The sequence below is a fragment of the Camelus ferus genome, chromosome 12 (genome assembly GCF_009834535.1).
Source record: "Camelus ferus isolate YT-003-E chromosome 12, BCGSAC_Cfer_1.0, whole genome shotgun sequence".
Lineage (NCBI taxonomy): Eukaryota > Metazoa > Chordata > Mammalia > Artiodactyla > Camelidae > Camelus > Camelus ferus.
The window spans coordinates 12,210,915-12,227,940 of NC_045707.1; the positions used below are offsets into that span (position 1 = coordinate 12,210,915).

The 17,026-nt window shown below is 53.9% G+C and overlaps 1 protein-coding gene across 9 annotated transcripts in view; it reads right to left on the bottom strand.

The window, feature by feature from the left end:
• TTLL8 (tubulin tyrosine ligase like 8) overlaps positions 1-17,026 on the bottom strand; it is a 77,303-nt gene that overhangs the window by 26,889 nt on the left and 33,388 nt on the right. For 8 of the 9 annotated variants that reach the window (XM_032492539.1, XM_032492541.1, XM_032492542.1 and 5 more), the window contains 3 exons: positions 15,196-15,436; positions 12,757-13,192; positions 11,845-12,340 (listed from right to left, as the gene is read on the bottom strand). In XM_032492539.1, the coding sequence (XP_032348430.1) occupies positions 11,845-12,340; positions 12,757-13,192; positions 15,196-15,436 (1,173 nt within the window). The remainder of the gene's footprint in view (positions 1-11,844; positions 12,341-12,756; positions 13,193-15,195; positions 15,437-17,026) is intronic. The other variant, XM_032492544.1, reaches the window with a different exon arrangement.

Here is a 17,026-nt window from a genome sequence, read left to right on the forward strand (position 1 = left end):
TGGGATGATTAGTGTGTGTTGTTCGGGAGTGATCTGGTGTGCAGAATCCACGTACAGGTGTACATATATGATCACATAAAACGTAACCACTAGGTGCACTGGTTAAAAGACTGTGGTCAGTCTGAATTTAAAAGGTCAAATTTTATGCAGATAAATATCTGAGATGTGAGACTAGAGAATGATCCAGAGGAAAAAACATACCAGGTAAATTCTAAGCAAAATAAAATTAACAGAGTCTGAAGAAATATGAAGCCAAAGTGGACAGGATCTTAAGAAACTGAAGCATCCCCGAAGATTCTTATCCTACTTGGCTTAGGAACTGATGGAAGCAGCAGACAGGAAGTGTCAGTAAGAATGTGAGAGGTCTGAACAACACAGTAAACCAACCTGACCCCACTTCTGATAACCAGCAACTGCAGAGCACACATTATTTTCAAGCACCAAGGAGCCCTGACCACATAAAGCACCCACAACAAACGCCTGTGTGTCGAAGTGACACAGACAATGGTGTCCGATCAAAATACAGTTACACCAACAAGAAAATACAGCCTAACTCTGAAACCTGACGCTAACGCACTTACAGGAAACCAATGTCTACGTAACTTAGAGACCAGAGAAATAACTGTAATGAAAGTTAGAAGACACTGACTTGAATAATACTGAAAATACTACATTAAAAAGTTCATACGCAGCTGAAGCAGAAAGCAAAGGGAAATTGCCATTCTTAAATACACTTAATATATTAAAAAGAAGAAATGCTGAAAACTACGAACCAACCATTGAGTTCAGGAAGTTAGAAAAAGAACAAACCCAAATAATAAAAATCAAGCAAAAGTAAGCGAAATGGAAAGTCCAGCCAAGCTGGAGGCTGGTTCTCGAGAAGCCGGATAAAGGGGTGCGCCCCGGTGACGCTGACGGGGGCGCAGTGTTAGACGCGTAAGTGAGACATCACTGCTCGCCCCCAGAGAGTACAGACAGCAAAGGAAGACAAGGTCCGTTTCCCACTCACGCATCGGCCAAGCCACTGACGTGAACAGGGTGAGGCGACCATCTCCACAGAGTCAGGAAAAACACCCAGTAAGTTGTGTCATTCTTGATTAAAAAAAGAAAGAAAGAAAAGGCAGGAAGGAAGGAAGAGAGGGAAGACGGAGGGAAGGAGGCAACTCTCAGCGAACAGGCCGCGCGGCAGGAGCAGCTGCCCTCTGATGGTGTGCGTCTGTGAAGCCTTCCGGCTGGCCTGGTGGACGGGCTCCCGCCCCCCTCAGCCCTGGAGCATCCAGCCAGGGCATCCACAACCTGCCAGGACCAGGGTGTGCGTTCACAACACCGTGGGCTGCAGGGTCAGCAGACAAACGCCGATGAGATACTCAACATGTAAGCACAGATAACTGGGAAATAAAATTTAAAACACTATTTATGTCACTGATATGCGGAATCATTAAAAAAAAAAAAAAAGTCAAACTCATAGAAACAGAGTAGAAAAGTGGCTGCCAGGGTCTGGGGGCAGGGGAAACAGGGAGAGGTCAGGGAAAAGGAGGAAACACTCAGTCACAAGCGACGAAGGCCTGAGAACCAGCTGTAAGACATGGCGACCAGGCCGCAGGCAGGGCATCACTGAAACTTGCTAAGAGTGGATCTTAAACGTTCTCACCAAGAAAAAAATGTATTAAAGTAGCAAAATGTACTAATAAAGACACATTTATAGAAGTGTCAAATATACCAAATACATAGGACTAAATATCAAATTTTAAATGGAAAAACCTCCATGCTGAAAATACTGCTTAGGAAAACTAAAGAATGTGAGTGTTGAGACGCATCTCAACATGGCCTGGAGGTCTCGGTGCTGTAACGATGCCACTTCTCCCTAAAGTGATCGACAGAGTAGACGTGGTTCCAATCACAACACGCCAGGCTGTTTCTGTAGAACTCTACACACTGATTCTAAAAGTTACATGGAAGCTCAAAAGACAGAACAGCCCCGGAGGCCTCGGGAAGGAAACTGCTGGGGAACTTAACTACTGCTTTTCAAAACTTACCTCAAAGCTGCAGTAATTAAGAATTAACTGTGGTCTTGGCATGAGGATAAGCCAGTAACTGATGGCACAGAACTGAGAACTCAGAATTCATTGCAGAGAGTGTTTTTGACAAAGATGCCAGAGCAATTCAATGGGAGAAAGGAAAGTCTTCAACACCGGTTCTGGGTCAGCTGGTACTTGAGACCTGCTCAAAAACTAACTCAGGATGGATCACGGACCCAAATGGGAAAGTCGACATCGTAAAGCTTCTAGGAGACCTAGGAGACTGTCCTTATGACTGCGGGGGAAGCAGAGTTACCTTAGGCAGGGTGCCCAAAGCACTAGCCGCAAAAGGAAAGCTGATAAATTGCACTTCATAAAATATTTCTACTCTCCAAAAGGCCTCACTAAGAAAGTGAAAACACAAACCACAGACTGGGAGGAAATATTACCAATACACATATATGAGAAATAAATATACAGAATATATAAAAACCACAGCAAATGAATAACAAGAGACAAAGGACCTAATTTAAAAATGGGTAAAAGACTTCAACAAGCACTCACAGGGAAGGACAAGAGCGGCCAGTGAACAGAAAGCACAGTGCTCAGTGTGACTGGGCGCCAGGGGACAAAGCACAACCGCGACGAGAGACCCACCCCCACCAGCCTGGCTGAAAGCAGGACGTGACAATTCCGAGTGCTGGCGAGGACCTGGGGCCACCCCCAGCTCTCACGCTGCTGGGGGGACGGACACGTCGCAACCACTCAGGGAGACGGCTTGGCAGCTTCTTCTAAAGCAAGGTCTGAGCGTCCCCCATGGCCTGTGGCGCCACCCCGGGTACATAACCAGGAGAAAGGATGCACGCATCTGAGTGGAGGCTTGCGCCGGGGTGGCAGGGCACCTGCATTTGTGACAGTCCTGAAGGGGAGGTAACCTGCCTTCCATTCACAGCTCAAGCACACGCACTGGGGCACACTCACACAACCAGACGCCGCTCGGCAGGGAAAATGGTGCAGGACGGATGCACTCAGCGCGGCTGCCGCCCTGGGCGAAGGAGGACGGACACAGGGGAGCCTCGCCGTGTGGATCCACGAGTGACACCGCAGCCTGTGTGGACTTAACTCAGACAGTGGCCACCCCAAGGGCAGGAGGTAGAGGGGATGGGGCACAGGGACTTTCCGAAGTGAGCAGTGTCACCTGTCTCGATCGGGGTGGTGATCGGACAGGCAAACATGTCACCCTGTGTCTACTTAAGACCTGAACTTACCGTTTGGAAGTTGTGCCTTAACACTGCGTAAAGGGAGATAGTATTTACTGTGACATAAAAAGCCATCAAATAACAAACTATTATATACAGAATAAACAACGAGGTCCTACTGTGCAGCACAGGGAACTACATTCAATACCTTGCAATAGCCTGTAATGAAAAAGAATATGAAAAGGAGTGTATGAATGCATAACTGAATCACTCTGCTGTACACCTGAAACTAACACAACATTGTAAACTGACTATACTTCAATCAAAAAACAAAAACAAAAACAAAAACCAAAATAGCCAGGGGAAAAAAACCTACTAAAACACATGCCAGACCTCTACCCTGAAAAACCACGAAACACGACTGAGAGAAAATCAAAGATGCCCGGATTGAATGGAGTTGATGTGATGGTGGCTTGAAAGGCTCAACGTAGGAAGCTGTGAGGTCTCCTCTCTGCAGTTCAAGGTGACCTCAGTCAAAACCCCAGCAGTTTGTCTCCCCTCCCTCCCTCCCTCTCTCCCTCTCCTTTTTCCCTTCTCTCGAGGTTGACAGGCTGACCTTGGCATCTATATGGAAACGCAAGGGGCAGAGAGCCACAACGCCTGCTGGTGCAGAGCGTGCCTCCCGCGCTGCTGGCGGCGCGGCCCTGGTGACCTGCTGTCACCCACGGACGGTGTGGCACAGGCTGCAAGCACCTGGCCTGTTGCCTGGCTGTCATGAGACACACACACCCTGGGCAGCCCTGGCGCGAGGACGAGGGTCATGCGGTGCTGGCCGGAACCCAACCGGTAGCCTGGCAGCAAGTGCCGCCAGTCCCGCTGAAGCCCCCCAGCCGAGGCCGCGGGGCCGGGTAGGTCGCAGGGTGCCCCGCGCCACCCCCGCAGCGCAAGCCGACGCGGACGCACGAAGGCCTAGAATAACCCCAGACAGGTGGTGATGGCGTCAAAGCCAGCCCGTGGGGGGCGAGCAAACGCTGGGGCGCTGGGACCCCCCCCCCCGTCCCGCCCCCCCCCGTCACCCGCGGCGCGGCGGGGAGGGCCCACAGCCTTCTTCTCTTGCGGGAGGGCCGACAGGAGGCGAGTCCTCGCGTCCCGGCCCCCGCCCCGAGCAAGGCAACCCGAGCACGTGCAGCGCGCGCGGCAGTGGGCTGGCGGCCGGCCGAGTCGCGGGCGCGGCGCTCGCCTTCCTTGAGCGGCCCTCGGGACTTGGCGGTGTGCACCCCGAGCGGCCCGGCAGCCTCGCCTGGAGCTGCCGCGGGAGCAGCGCCGGTGCCCACGGGCCGGAGGCGCCTGCGCCCCGAGTCCCCTCCTCGGGCCTGCGTGGGCCCCTGGAGGGGATGGAGCTGCTGGCCAGCTGCCTTCTGTCCTCCCTGCGAACCGGCCACGCGGCCCGAAGACGGCCAGGGGGTCGGAGCGTCTGGCGGAGCCCGAGGGACCCGATGTTGGGAGGCGGCGCCACAGGGAGGAGGTGGGCGCGCGGAGGGCGGCGGAACCCGCGGGCTGGGGGATGCAGCCCCTGCAGAGCCGCGCCTTGAGACGGGTTCTCACCCCAGTCCAGCAGCACGCGAAACCCAGAACCGCTTCCCGTTAGAAAGGCCTCGGGGGGCTCAGCGTCCTGACCGGGTGCAGGGCCGGCTGCCCCGCCCTCTGGCCGCAGCTCAGAAGGGGCTGTCGGGGTGGCTTCCGCCGGACAGGAGGCTCCCGGAGGGTCCAGGGGCCGGTGGAGAGAAGGGTGCGTTTGGAAAACGAATGTGGGAGCGGATTCTGGCGCCCAGCGTTGGTGGAACGAAGCAGCCTTTTGCGGGAAGAGCTACGCTGGCGAAGGGACGGCGGCCAGACCCACGGAGGCGGCGCCTGTGCGCGCGGTGCGGGCCCAGGGCCCTGCTTCCGAAGGCGAAGCAACCGGGAAACGGCCAGCCTCCGAAACAGGCCCTCTCGCGGGCAGAGCCAGGCCTCGCTGGAGAAATGGATTAAGGCGCATAATCGTGGCCGGGAGCCCCCCGGGAGGGGCACAGGGCTTGCCACTGGGACTCCAGGGGGCAGTGGACCCCCCACTGCCCCCCACTGCGGTGTGGGGACTGTGCATGTGCGGGGGGGGGGGGAGGCAGTGAGCATGTGTGCGCGCAGATGACTCCTGTTGGGAGACACTCCCTGGGACTCTGGTGCCCTCCGACGTTCTTTCCAGGTGCACTTGGTCCATGCAAGGCCCTGACCACCCGCACCTGGGCCACTCCTCGGGGCGAGGTGATGCCTCCTTCCAGGACAAACAGCAGACCTCTTACTGCCTCCCGAGAAAGCGGTGGACCCCCAGACCCAGTGCCCTTCAGCAGTGGCTTGGGCCCACTGTACGAGCCCCACCCATCTGGCCACAGTGCATCACCCCGTGCCCTGCCACAGATTGGCTGATGCTCACAGCTGCCACGAGTGATGGAGTCATTCATCTCCACCCTGGAGTCACGGGTCTTCTGCCAGCATCCACGCGACAGCCATAAGCCGGGCCCACAGCTTGTAAGGAGGGGAAGGCAGCCCAGTCCCTGCAGTTGGCAGGGAGGATGCCTCTGGGACGCACAGCAGAGTCCAGGGCCCTGGGGGATGTGGCTGAGGTCAGTGTCTGTCGCAGGTTGGTGCTGATGATGGTCATCTTAAATGCACATGAGACAAAATGAATGGATTCGGTGCCAACCTCTGCTGGTCAGGTCAATCAGGGTGGCAGGTGAAAACTCACCAGGGGCTAAGAGGATGTGGGACGAAGGGTGGATTATCAGAAGTGACGGTCCTCCTTGGGTCTCCCAAATGGCCTACATAGTTTGTTGGGTGGGCCAAGAACCAGGTCCTGATCACCATTCTCAGCATCACGCTTGCAGTGAGCAGTCCTGGGGGATGAGGTAATGTTTCCCTCCAGGACAAGAGCAGGCTTGCTTACTGCTTGTTAGAAGAGTGGCGGATGCCCCAGGTTCAGGGTCCCTCGGCTGTGATGCAGACTCACCGTGTGTGGCATGCACCTGGGCCCTATCGTGTCCTTCCCACACGGCTGACACAATGTATGGATGTGCACGCTGCCTGCTGTGACACAAGTGACAGAGTCCTTCATCTCCCACCCAGGAGTCACAAGTCTTCTGCCAGCATCCACACATCAGCCATGGCTAAGCCAGCCGCTTGCAGGGAAGGGAAAGCACATCCCGGACTGGGCAACTTCTCTTTGGCTCTAAGTTATCCAGAGGAATGAAGCAGAACCATGAGATCCTGGACTCGGAGCCTGGTTCTCTGACTGGGGAGACTTTTGGAGTTGGGGGAAGTAAGTGTATTTTGTTTGCAGAAGGTAAGTGAATACTGGTGACCAGGAGACTGGACTGTTGTGTATTTGGTCACTGCTCAGAACATATTCCGTCCACCTCCCCCACCCCCACTGAGAAGCACCCTTCCTCGCCCGCTGACGAGTTCGGCCGGATGTGATGTGCACAGAAGCTCTCGTATCCCTGCAAGGTTTGACTTGCCCTCTCATGTTTATATCATCTGCCGCTTGAAGACAACGCCCTGGGGAGCCACTGGTCCCAGGAGGAGGAGACACGTGGAGCAGATCAAACCCAACCTGCAGCCCGGAGCCTGGCTCAGCCTTCCCCAGTGGAACCCAACATCGCTACAGCCGACCTGAAGACATGTGAGAAACAAATGCTTGCTGAATAAATACCGTTGAGATTGGGGAGGTGGGTATCTTTGTTATGTAGCGTTTTCGCTACAGAAACAAGGCTTAAAAGATAGCAAAACAGACAACTGGGACAGTATAGAGTCCAAAAACAGAGCAATATATATACAGTCACCTGTTTTATGAAGATGGTGCAGTTAGGAAAACACGGTGTCTTCAACATATCATGCTGAATTAGTTGAACATCCAAGTAAAAAATAATGAGTCTTGACTCCTACGTTATACCACACACTAAAACAGTTCCAGATAGAATATAGCTCTAAATGTGAAAACTGAAACAATACAACCTTAAGAAGAAAACAGGAGCGACTGTTTTGACTTTGGGATACACAAAGATTTTGCAAACAGAAAACATTAAGTGCTAATCATAAGAGAAAAACTGATGCCGGAATATACTGAAATTAATAATTTATGTGCACCAAAAGATACTATGAAGAGAGTGAAAAGCAAACCGTAGAAGGAAAGAAGATATTTTTAATACATATATTCACCAAAGGACTTGTATCCAGAACATATAGAGAGCTCCTACAAGTCGACAGGAGTAGGTAACAGAAAAATTTGCCCAAATACAAAAGAGTAGTTTGCAAGCGTATGTTCAAATGGACTGTAAAAATGTGCTGAATTTCTTCAATCATCCGATAAATGCAAATTCAAGCTATCTTTCTTGTGAATCCAGTATACATCTACTAGAATGGCTAAAATAAAAGGACAGACAATCTCTAGTGTTGGCAAGAGTGTGGAGTAACTGGAAGAGTGTGGTGGGATGTACAGTGGCCCAGTCACACTGGGAAATTCCTTGAGTGTCTACCAAAGCTGAATGCATAGCCCAGCAATTCCATTCCTACAGAAAGGTGTATACACGTTCACCATAAGCGAGAGTGTTCACAGCAGCACTATTTGTAATAGTCTGAGCCAGAAACAATGTAAATGCCTATCAGCAGCACATGTAAAAAGTCTGAGCCAGAAACAATGTAAATGCCTATCAGCAGCGCATGTAAATAAATGGTGGTTGAGAACAAATTTTAATACCTGCAAGAAACCAAGGCTAGCCTTCCATCTGACTCAACACCCAACCAGGTGAGGTGCATTTCAGGAATGTAGGGTTGGTTTAACATTAAAAAATCAATTGATGTTAAGTGCTAAGGGTAACTTCTTAGAAAAAGAAAAATCTATTGATGTCATTTACCACCTTAATGTTATAAATAAAAAAAAACATGATAATCTCATAGATGCAAAAAAGGTCATTGAGAAAATTCACCGCACATTCCCAATAGGAATTCTTGGTAAGGATTAGAAAGAAACCTCTTTAACTACACTTTTACATCTAGGTGTCATATGCATGCCTTTATTAAGACCTACGGCAAATGTCACTATAAATGAGGAAATGTTAGAAACATTCCCTTTAAAATCAGGAATTCAATAATGTGCGAACATTGCACAGGAGGTTCTAGCTGGTACAGTAAGACAAGACATTAGGGACAACAAGATTGGAGAGGAAGATACAAAGCTACCTGCCCATGATATAATTATTTACACAGAGTAATTTCATTTAGAAATTTAAAAGAAGATATGTACAAATTTTTAGAAAATGGGAGAGTTTAGAAATGTGGCAATTAGAAAACTGACATATAAAAGTCAGTTTCATTCTGTATGCCAGCAGCAAACCATGAGAACATTTACAGAGAGAGATGACACTATGTGCAGTAGTATCTGAGTATCAAGTAACAAAAATAAATCTAGCAAAAGATGTAGATGATTTCTGCTGGGAAAACTATAAAATTTAAATGCAACCTAAGTAAATGGAGAGATATGTCATGTTCATGGGTAGAAGGATATGATTTCATTAATTTGTCCATTTCCTCCAAATTGATCTATAGATTCAATGCAGATCCAACCAAAATTTCAATAGGATTTTTGGTAGAACCTGATAAGACAATTATGACATTTGCATAGAAGAGAATGAGGCCAGGAAGGACCAAGACCCGTGTGAAGATGAGCAGAGAGAGGCATCTTGCCCCACCAGACACGAAGACAGTGGCACTGGTGCCGGGGGTGCAGATTCACCAGTAGGATCGACTAGAGACTCCAGAAATAGACCCACACACAGACAGAGGTGGGGTATCAATCCTGGGGGTCAGAAATACATTTTTCAATAAATAACTGAAAAAATTATCTTCATGGACAAAAGTAAAATTTGACTCTTACCTCACACCGTATACAAAAATCAGCTCCAGATGGATTAGGACTTCTATGTCAAAAACAAAATTTGAAACTCTTAGCGATAAACGTACGTAAATAATCTTTTAAACCTCAGGTAAGAAAATTTTTAAGACAAAACAGTATTGACTAAAATAAAAAAAATGACAACTTTGGCCACATTAAAAATCAATAATTGTGTAATTAAAACACAACTAAAACTATCCAAGTAAAAGCAGCCACACCAGAACAAACATGAAACTGTGTCATGAACCAAGAGTTATGATTAATCAGAATCTTTGCACCTGAGAGTCCATGGGATGAGAAACTTGAATGAATGAACAAGGTCCTGGATAGTCAATAAAATAAGGAAAAGGTATGAAAAGTATAGTGATTGCAAGGAAATGGAAAACTCAGTTGATGTAATTGTGTATGTGAAAAAACCAAAACAGTCTTCAGATATATTAACAAAAGTGATAGAAATGATAGCCAGACAGCTGGATTTTTAAAAAAATCAGTCCACAAAAATCACTTCCCTTTCTGTCAACCAGCTGCAATTTGTAGAAAACAATTAAAATTTTGATACTATTTACATTAGAATAAAAAATAGGACATATATAAGACTAAATCCAACAAAAAAGTGCAAGACCATTACAAAGAAAGTTCTAGTTTGTTGAAAGACATTAAAGGATTTACCTATGGAGAGATACACCATGTTCATAGATTGTAAGACTCAGTAATGTAAAGAAGTCAGTTCTCCCCACACTGATACGTAAATCAACTCTCAGCAAAAAATTTCATATGGGCCACAATGATGCTTCTAGAAGAAGAGGTCCTCACAACCTCAGCCTGAGGACGCAAGACACAAAAATCACCAACCATAGAAGAGAAGCTTAGCCTATTTGCGTCCATTAGAATTAAGGTGGCTTTCCATCAAAAGACACCATAAAGGAGTGAAAAGACATCACAAAGTGGGGGACAGTGTTCGCCACACAAATCAACTGAAAAAGGAGAATCCAGAATAGATGGATGTCACCCCTACAGCTCATCATGATTCTAAGGACAAATGGAATAAAGACTTGGGTGGACATTTCCCAGAAGAGGAGACCTGAATGGCCAACACACGTCTGAAAATAGGTAAGACGCGTTTTATTGGTAAGCAGGAAACTGAGCAAGCCCCACACTCTCTCTCCAGAGACAAAGACCTCCGTCCACGCCGAGTATCGGCAGCAGCGGGAGCAGCGGCCCCTGGCGTGACTGGCCAACGCGCGTCCGTCTGGCCACTCTCACAGGACCCAGTGCTCCAGGTTTAACAGCCCCCCCCCCCCGAGGTCACGTCCACTTGGAATCTATGAATGTGATCTTATTCAGAAACAGAGTCCCTGCATATGTAATCAAGGCAGATGAGTCACACTGCAGGGCAGGACCCAGTCCAACAACTGTCCTTTTAAGAGGGAAGTCTGGGCACAGCAACACACAGAGCACCGTGTGAAGCAGGGCAGAAACTGGAGTGACCATCTATGAGCCAAGGCGTCCAAGGGTTGCTAGTGGCCCCAGGAGCTGGGAGAGGCACGGAAGGATTCTTCCCTGCAGCCCAAGAGCACGGCCTTGCCAGCACCTTGCCTTCGGGCTTCTGGCCTTCAGAATAAACTGTGGTTTAAGCCACCAAGTTTGTGGTACTTTGTTTCAGCAGCTGATACACCTCCTCAGGTTGAAGGTGGTGCACGCTGTTGACACTCGCTGCTAGGAATATGCCCGTGGGAAGCCACATGGTGTACTATCGAAACCCCTGGAGAGGCAAGCTGCCATGCAGTAGGGCTGACGGGCCTTGGTGCCAGGTTGGGCGTGGGGTGGGGAGGGAGGGCGGGCCTGGAAATGTCCTCTGAGGGCCCTGCCAGCTCTGAAGGCACATGCTCCTGGTGCCTGGGGCTGGCTCCTCTGAGGGGCAGTCCATGCATGTGCCAATCCAGCAAACGTGTACTGAGCACCTGCCCCCAGGAGCTTACAATCCAGGGGGAGACAGACAACCAGCAGACAGACAGGCAAAGAGGCTGTTAGTTCCAGGGAGAGGGAGGGAGGAAGAGAAAGAGAGAGACAGAGAGACGGACAGACACCAGGTGGGCGGAGCGAACAGCAGGGGCAGATATTCCGGTGTGTCTGGGGAGGCGGGCGCACCTGGAGCAGAGCACAGTGGGTGTGTGGCCCTGGCTGGTGTCACTCTCTGGGCCATTGCTGGGTACCAGGCCCATTGGAAACTGAGCGGAGGGGCAGACACAGCCAGGCCACCCCTAGATACGTGGGGCAGCCCCACACCTGTCTACCTGGGCTCCAAGCACGAGCCCAGGACAGGCACCCAGGCCACGTGTGGTCAGCTCCAGCAGAAGCTTCAGAAAACTAAAGACAAGGGCCCAGTGATCACTGGCAGCCACCCATCTGTGGCACTTGGTGCTATTCAGATCTCAAGCTCAACCCCCCACGGCCACCACACCCCACAAGGGAGGGAGATGAGGACTGCCTCCCACCTGGTCCTGTGGAGGGGACTGCTGCTCTCGGTCCCCCCTGCTATCCCCACAACCTGGCCAGGCGCCCCAAACCCTCCCTCTAGAGGACACGGAGCAGGCAGCCCCAAGCAGCCCCGGGGCTCCGACAGGCACCAGCCCCACTCTGTTACCTGATGGCCTGGGTGGCGGACACTGGGCACCTTCCACTGTCTTCATGCTCGGCAGCACAGACCGCAGTGGGTGCACCTTTAATAAGTTTGGATCCCAGCGTTTGTCGGATTCGACTCTGGTGAGCCCAGTGTTCGGGGCGGTGTGGTCTAGATGCTGGAGGTGACAGGTGGGGAGCTCCATCCCGCTGCCAGGCTCGGAGAGGTCGCAGCTCACTTTAGCGCTTCTCCCTGCTGGCCTGTTTAAGGGCAGAGGCAAGGTGCAAGCAAGTACCTTTTCGTCCTTCATTCTCAAGTCAGGCTGGAGAGCTGTCCGTGGGGGTGCTGGAGCCAGGCCTGGCAGGGCCGAGGGGCACCTCTCCTTCAGTGGCTGAATGTTCGAGAGCGAAGATGCAGAATCAAAGGTGGAGATGGGCGGCATCTGCCTCTTGGCTTTCCTAGTGCCCACGCCTTCCACGAAGAGGTCAGAGCCCTGGAACGGGGGCAGCTCCACAGCAGGCTGGTGGAGGGGGGGCGAGATAAGGCCTCCAAGACCAGCGCCCGCCACACTTCCCAATGGCTGGGCTGCCTGCTGGGGCCCTGCTCCAGGGAGGCCAGGGTGCGGGGTCTTGCTGCCCGGCCTGCAGGACAGCTCCACGGGGGGGCCCCTGGAAAGACCCCTCCGAGGAAGAGGGAGGACACTGCAGGTCAGAAAAGGAACAGCCTAGAAGGGCCTGGAGGCCAGGAACATCCTGCCAGCCCAGGCCAGAGGCCTCCCCACCCGCCTGGTGGCCACAGAGTTGGGGATGGCTGGGGACCAGAGGCTGGAAGGCTGGACACCAAGGCCAGCTGGGCTGGAGAAGACCTCTGGGGTGTTGGAAGTGAGCCCATCGTGAAGTGGCCGGCAGGAGAGGCACAGGCCCCCGCCACCCTCACCTGTCTCCACAGCAGCTCGAAGTTGCCAGTGTCACAGTTTCGGTCGACCCTGCGGTCCACCACCACCTTGATGGTGTCCTCCTGCACTTGGGCGCAGAGCTGGGCCGTGACGGGCGTGGACGCGTGCATGGTGGGGCTGGAGTTGATCTCGATCAGCCAGGGCTTGAAGTCGCGCCCGAGGATGAAGTCGGCGCCGTACAGCTCGAAGCTGTTCTTGCGCGGCTCCACGCGGCCCTGGGCCACCCTCATGGTGTTGGCGATGGCCCGCTTCATGGACGGGTAGATGATGCTGCTCCACACGGCCCCGCGGCCCCTCTTCTGCAGGTACTCCTGGAACCTGGTGCTGGTCCACGTGTTGTGACACGGCAGCAGGGGGCTGCGGCCCTTGTCGTTCTTGAGGTGCTTCTGGATGGAGTTGTTGCACAGGTGGATGGCGCTGTGCGGCAAGACCAGGGTCAGGTGCGCCAGCTGTCACTCCTCCCAGCCTGGACAACCCCGCCCGCAGACCCCACCTCTGAGACCCCGTCCCGAGACCTCTCTGACACTTTGGGCACCTCTGAGGCAACCTCAGGACAGCCCTCCCATCCAGCCTGGGAGGCACCATGGGGGGCAGGAGAGGGCAGGGCAGAAGCCTACCAGCCCAGGATCGCAGACTAGGGGCCTCGGCAAGTGACAACCTCCTGAACCTGTTTCCGCATGAGCCCCTGAGGGGAGAGCTGAAGCCCTCCCAAGGTTAGAAAGAGTCACTAACGGAAAATTTCATTATTTCATTAATGCTCTGGCCTTTTTCTAAGCAGGATTTAAAGTCAATACCATCTCCTAGGAGACTGTAAAACACCATGCATCCTGTGAAAGTCAGTTTCCCTTAGACGTGTCACTGGGCCCACGGACCTGCCGTCTTGCTCTGGGCCATGGGACCTGCCCCTGTGGCCACGGGTGAGTCGCACCTCCATAGGGCAGAGAAAAGGCACAGACGCAGGCGTGTGGAAGGGCTTCAGAAACTGGTAACTGCTACTGGGGGAGCTGACACTCAGTGCTGATGCTGTAGGCTGGGCCTCGCCCGTTCAGAAACAGTTTCAGAGACTCTCCTGTCAGCCTGGGGTGAGGGCTATCGTCTCAGACGGAGAAATGGCTCCAAGAGGGTTAGAGACCCACCAGGCGCCTTGCTCAGGTCTTGGCAGGGCCAGGGGGCTGGGAGGGGCTCCCAGGCTCTCACTGCCCGGGTGGCGCCCATAGGACCCCTCCTCCTCCAGGCCCTCCTGGCCTGGTGGGGACAAATGTGCTCCTTGAGCTGCCGGCCAGGACCCCTTGGCCCAGCTCCTGCTCCTGCCAGGCATGATTCCAGGTGTGGTCACAGCCCCTTACCTGAGCATAGCTAACCCCCTCAAGGTCTCTGTTAAGCAACCTTCAGCCCTCTTGGTTCTGACTGACCCCCCTCGCCCAGGCACCCGGCCCTGCACACCACGTGATCACAGAAGCGCTCCATTTGGACAGAGAGGTGTCTGGTGGGCTCCTGTTCCCGCCACACACACGCCCTGCCCAATCTGGGAACCTGGTAGGGTGCAGGTTCATCCACAACAGGGCACCCATTCTTGTAAGTCTCCCCCTGCCCAGCACTCCCCACCCCCACACAGCACCGTCCCCTGCACCCCGCCCCCAGGCCCAGGACCTTGGGATGGGTGCTGCCCGCACTGTCCTGGCCTCTCCTGGCTCCAGTGCCCTCTGCCCTCTGGTCTTGGCCGGCATGGCCAGGGTCGTCCTCAGGACCCCTCAAGCCTGTCCCACATCCCACAGGCTGCCTCGTCAGGGGGCTGCACCCCCACCTCCCCAGAAGCTCAAGCAGCCATCCCCCCCTGCAGCATTCCCCACCCTGGTGCCTCTAGGCTCACACAGAGAAGGCCCTGCAGGGGCTACTGAGGGCTTCGAGGGGCTGGCACAGGCCGGGGTCCCTGGGGCCTCCCAAAGGTGCCCTAGCCTGTCCAGCTCCCTCCACATGCTGAGCGGACAGAGAGAGCAGGCCAGCATGGCGGGCAGAGCAGGCACCCCGAGCTGGGCCACTCAGCCTCCCCCGCACAGGGCCGGTGGCACCCACCACAGAAGGGTCTGACCAGTGGTTGAGACCTGTCACACCGGGGCCTTGCCTGGTGCTTCACAAGCACGTGGCATACAGTGCTTTTAGGATTTTCTGAAGACAATACGCACCCTGTGGGGGTGCAGAGCACTGGCTTTGATGGGGAAGGGGCCTGGGCCTGCCCCTGGCAGGGGAGGTCATGTAACCTGAGCCGCAGTTTCCTCGTCTGTGCCTCACACGGTGGCGGGCGACAGCAACCCTGACCTGGCACCCCACTGGGTACACGAGACCCGCCCCGTGCTCCAGGTGCACCAGGGAGCCCGCCACACGCCCTGGAGCCCTGTGGTGCCCAGCTGACCCCCACTGACCTGTCCAGATTGTCCAGGGAGAAGCGCCGCGTGGAGAACCGCAGGTAACTCTCCTTGTAGAACCAGATGGTCAGGGGGTTCCAGTCGGTGACCAGGAACCACTGCCTGATGTCAAACTTGGTGTCGTAGATGAGCAGCGGCGTCTCGATGTACTTCTGCACCACCCACTTGTCCTTGGCAGGGAGGTGGTCTGCGGCCACCAGCTCCAGGATCTCCTCCACGTGGTTCATGCACACTATATCTGCAAGAGGCCACTGCTCAGTCCCGAGCCCCGAAACGGCTGCTGTCCGGGACTGGGAGGCACGGCGTCGGGGGGAGGGCAAGAAAGCCACGAGGCCAGCCCCCAGGGCTTCAGCCAGAATGGGGAGGGCTGGGGATGGGGACAGAGGCACTGCTAAGAGGCAGTCAGGGAGCTGTGGGTGTGGGGTGAGCAGGGGAGCGGGGGACAGGCAACTAGTGGCCAACCTGTCATGGACAACAAGCGTGGAGACATGCACTGGCCTTGGTGGGAGCCCCCGCGATGCGGGGCAGTCTGGCTGTCCTGACCCACACGGGGTGGGGGGCACCACTTGCAGAGGCCAGAGGCACAGGCAGCACACGGGGCAGGGGAGCTTTCCTCACAAAACGCAAGACCAGTTTCTTCAGTGACAGTGAGTTGGGACCTCATCATCCTGAAACCAAAATCTCAGACAAAGCAACGGACTGGGAAAGTTATCCTGGGCCAAGAGGAGACGGGGCCACAGGGCAGCACAGCCCTGGGACACAGGGACGGGGGCACTGGGGTGCGACGCGGGGACGGGGCACTGGGTGGGTCGCGGGGACGGGGGCACTGGTGGGACACAGGGACAGGGGCACTGGCAGGGCACAGCAGTGACCAGCCAGGATGCGGTGCATTGGGTTTTGAACAGGGGGGTTGAGGAGTCTGTGGAGCGTCCCCAGTGTCCTGTGGGAGGAAGGTCTGGGCTGGGACAGAGCCCAGGGAGGGGCACCAGCCCGGCCCAGAAGGGTGCACGCTGAAATCGGGCATCAGCCCAGGAAAGACAATGTTTCAGGGACAGGAGATGTTTAGGACCAGAGGCAAATTCATTAAGATTTTTTTAAAATCACATAGAAAGAACCACTTAGGAATTTACAGGAACAACAATAAAACTCGAATAACTCAAGGGGCAAACGGAGCACCCAAACGAAAAGTAAAGTCTATTTAGAGCCTCAGGAAAAAGAGAACACACGTAACAAGAGGACACAGGCAAGGCCGCGCTGGGAGCACGTTTCCACAGCCTGGCAGCTTCCACTGCTGCGCGAGAAAGTTTGGAAATAAATGAGCTTAGCATGTAAGTCAGAGCCGGGAGGAGGTTCCCTCACAGGAAAACTGAAAAGAAATGGAACCCAGAGTTAGTTCTTCACAAGAGCTTATGAGATTAGAAAATCACCTTGAAACCCTGTTTTTTAAAGAACAGACAGTGTTCTCTGAGGACGTGGTCACCACAGACACAGCCCACAGGGTGCTGGGCCGCGCCTCCCAGGGGCCCGGGGCTCACATACACCCGGGATGCAGGGTCCCTCGCGGCCGAGACCACAGTCCTCCCTCCACCGTAGCAGCTCGCAGTCGAGGCCACGTACAGGGAACCCTGCAGGCCAGTCTAACTAGGCATACAGCTGGAACTCACTCACTGGTCAGCAAGCCCGCGAACGCGAGCCTCAGAGGCCAGTGCTGCTGGGACGCCCGTTCCCCGGGGACCCACAAGTCCCCAGTCCCAGGAGGCTGGTCCAGCCCCTCTGCTCCTGCGGCTGCTGTCCGCTGGGCGCTGGCACCCGGACGCGCTTGGGCCTT